This window comes from Pygoscelis adeliae, unplaced genomic scaffold, assembly GCF_000699105.1.
Source record: "Pygoscelis adeliae isolate BGI_AS28 unplaced genomic scaffold, ASM69910v1 Scaffold67, whole genome shotgun sequence".
NCBI classification, from domain to species: Eukaryota; Metazoa; Chordata; class Aves; order Sphenisciformes; family Spheniscidae; genus Pygoscelis; species Pygoscelis adeliae.
This window is the reverse complement of record NW_008825271.1, coordinates 5,524,644-5,527,149: the sequence shown is the minus strand read 5'-3', so window position 1 is coordinate 5,527,149 and position 2,506 is coordinate 5,524,644. Positions and strand designations below refer to the sequence as shown.

The following is a 2,506-nucleotide window of genomic DNA, read 5'->3' as shown; positions in this document are numbered from 1 at the left end:
CTCCATATCCAATATAAAAATTACCTGCTCACACCATCAGTATTACTGTGCTACAAATCAGCTGTTTGCCTTCCTATAGCAACACCAGCAAACTCTGCCTTTGTCATTTAGGCTTGTCAAAAAGAGATGGGAGGGATGGGAGCATCTCTTACCTTGTTAGAGACAGCCACAAACAAAGTCTTTCCCTTTTCTTTCCTTACAGTTGTATAGTTACATACTCTTGATGCCAATCAACTCCCCTCAAATCATACCACCTGCCTGGACTTTCCTGCTACTTTTCTTTCACCGTTTATGAATAAAACTATGCATTAAAAATGCATGTGTCAAAATGGATTTATTCCTTTGTCCACAACATATTCATTTCTTCTTTAAAGTCAGACATCTTAGACATTGGTAGGTTGTGTGAAAGAGTCTCCGGGGAATTGAATCCTCTTTGCTTCTAGCTTCTTCCTGGCTTTGCAAGCTGCTGATACTTCAGGGTGGATGGAGTCCATCCGCTGTTCGCACTGGAAGGCCGTGAGGAAGGCCGTCCTGTAGTTGTTATTCATCCAGCCATAGAGAAGAGGGTTAGCAAACGTTGAGCACATGGCAATGACATGAAACACTGTGTAGATCAGTTTGTATTCCTTCAGGTCTAACACCTGACTGTCAATGTCACTGACTAGCTGGAAGGTGTGAAATGGCAGCCAGCTGACAGCGAACACCACAACCACACACACCAGCATCTTGGTGGTTTTCCGCCGCCGGTGGTGGTAATGGTCATTCCCCGCCCCAGGACTAACGTGGTTCTTGAGCTTGGTCCAAATACGGGCGTAGGCATAGGAGATGACCACCAGAGGCAGCACGTACTGGATCAGGAGCATGGAGACGCTGTAGATGGTGCCATAATTGAGCTGCCCCTCCCCTGGCCACTTCTCAGAGCAGACCACAATCTTGAAGTCAGGAATGATCTCAATCAGCGAGTACTCACGGAAGATGGCCAGAGGACTTGCCAACAGGGCACTGACTGCCCAGGCAACTCCTATAATCAGGAAGCTGATCCGCTTAGAGATTTTGCTTTCCAAGTGGTAGACGATGCAGCGATGCCGATCCAAAGCGATCACAGTCAAAGTAACAGTAGACACGTGCACAGCAAGAGCCTGGGCATAAGGCACCAGGTGGCACAAAACCGGGCCCAGTTTCCATTCACCCAACAGCGTATAAACCAAAGTGAAGGGCAGGCACAATGTATTCACCAGCAGGTCAGCCACAGCCAGGTTGGCAATGAAGAAGTTAGTCACTGTGCGCATGCTTTTGAACTTGATGATCACGTGGATCACGAGGGAATTTCCAATCACCCCCAGCAGGATGATGGAGCAGTAAGCAAAGATGAGGATTATCTGCACTTCAACTAGCGTTGTGCTATCCTTCAGTTCTGGTTTAGGGTCTAGAGCCAATTCGTTGAGCGGTGTGGTGTATCTCGGCAAGTACAGCTTGGTGAACGGCTCCGCTTTCATTTCACCTGTCTGGTTTTCTTCGCCTACTGCTTCCAGGGGCCCCATCCTTGCAGCAGCCTGGTCTAAGCAACAGAGCTGTCCCTGAAAACAAAACAGTACACGAACATGTGAGAAATCAGTCTGTGGTGGCTAAGACAAGAAGTAACGAGCTAAAGCTACAACTCTTTCCTCCTCTAATCCACATTCTACATCTCAGGGTTAAGAGAAGATCTGGCTTAATATATTTAAATTCTGTTGCCCTTGTATTTGAAGCCCGATCCTGTAATACTACTCAGGCATGACTCCTGCTGACAATTGGGACAGATTTCAAAAGCATTTCAAAGACAAAGTTTGCCTAAGTAAATGCAAAAGGATTAAGATCCTGCTGGGCAGCATATCCTTTTTTGCAATCCACTACCTAAAACTACTGCTGATTTAGCACAAAACTTCCATTAATACCTATGGGAATTCTACATGGAATGGCACCATCCAGACTGTTATTAGCATAATAATCTTCCAGCTTTTCCTTAATGGAAAGTATTTCTGTTAAATAGTTACTAAATTCTTACAGGTTCATGCCCCTCCTTCATACCAGAGAACTATTTACTGAGGTCTTTCTTTAAGAAACTTTCTTTTAAGAAAGTTTGTGCCACAAGGCAAGCAAAAATACCACTCTAATAGAACTGAAATAATAGCATTTCTCTGAAATGACTGTAGCGTATTCATGCTGAAATTAACTCAAGAAACAATTAAAACTCAGTTTGAAATATTATGCATAATATTTCCTTTCTGTGTAATGTTTGAGAAAACAGAGTTCTTTGGAGGCTGCCAATCAGGGATTCATTTCTGACTGCAGTCATAGAGAAGAGCAAATCATTCCCCTGCTGATGTCAGTAAGAATTTCACCACTGGCATCACAATCGCATTTTGTTGCCTTCCCTGCACAGGCTGAGCCAAATTCTATGCCTGCCCTAAGACTTCAGTAGGCACGGATGGATATAGGGATGTTTTACAGTTAATTGCTTACTTGG

General features: G+C 44.4%; 1 protein-coding gene across 1 annotated transcript; it reads right to left on the bottom strand.

Moving 5' to 3' along the window:
* Positions 1-383: 383 nt before the first annotated feature.
* NPY2R (neuropeptide Y receptor Y2) lies at positions 384-1,541 on the bottom strand. The gene has a single exon (XM_009329801.1). It carries the CDS (start codon positions 1,539-1,541, stop codon positions 384-386), a length of 1,158 nt encoding a protein of 385 aa, XP_009328076.1.
* Between the last annotated feature and the right edge of the window lie 965 nt (positions 1,542-2,506).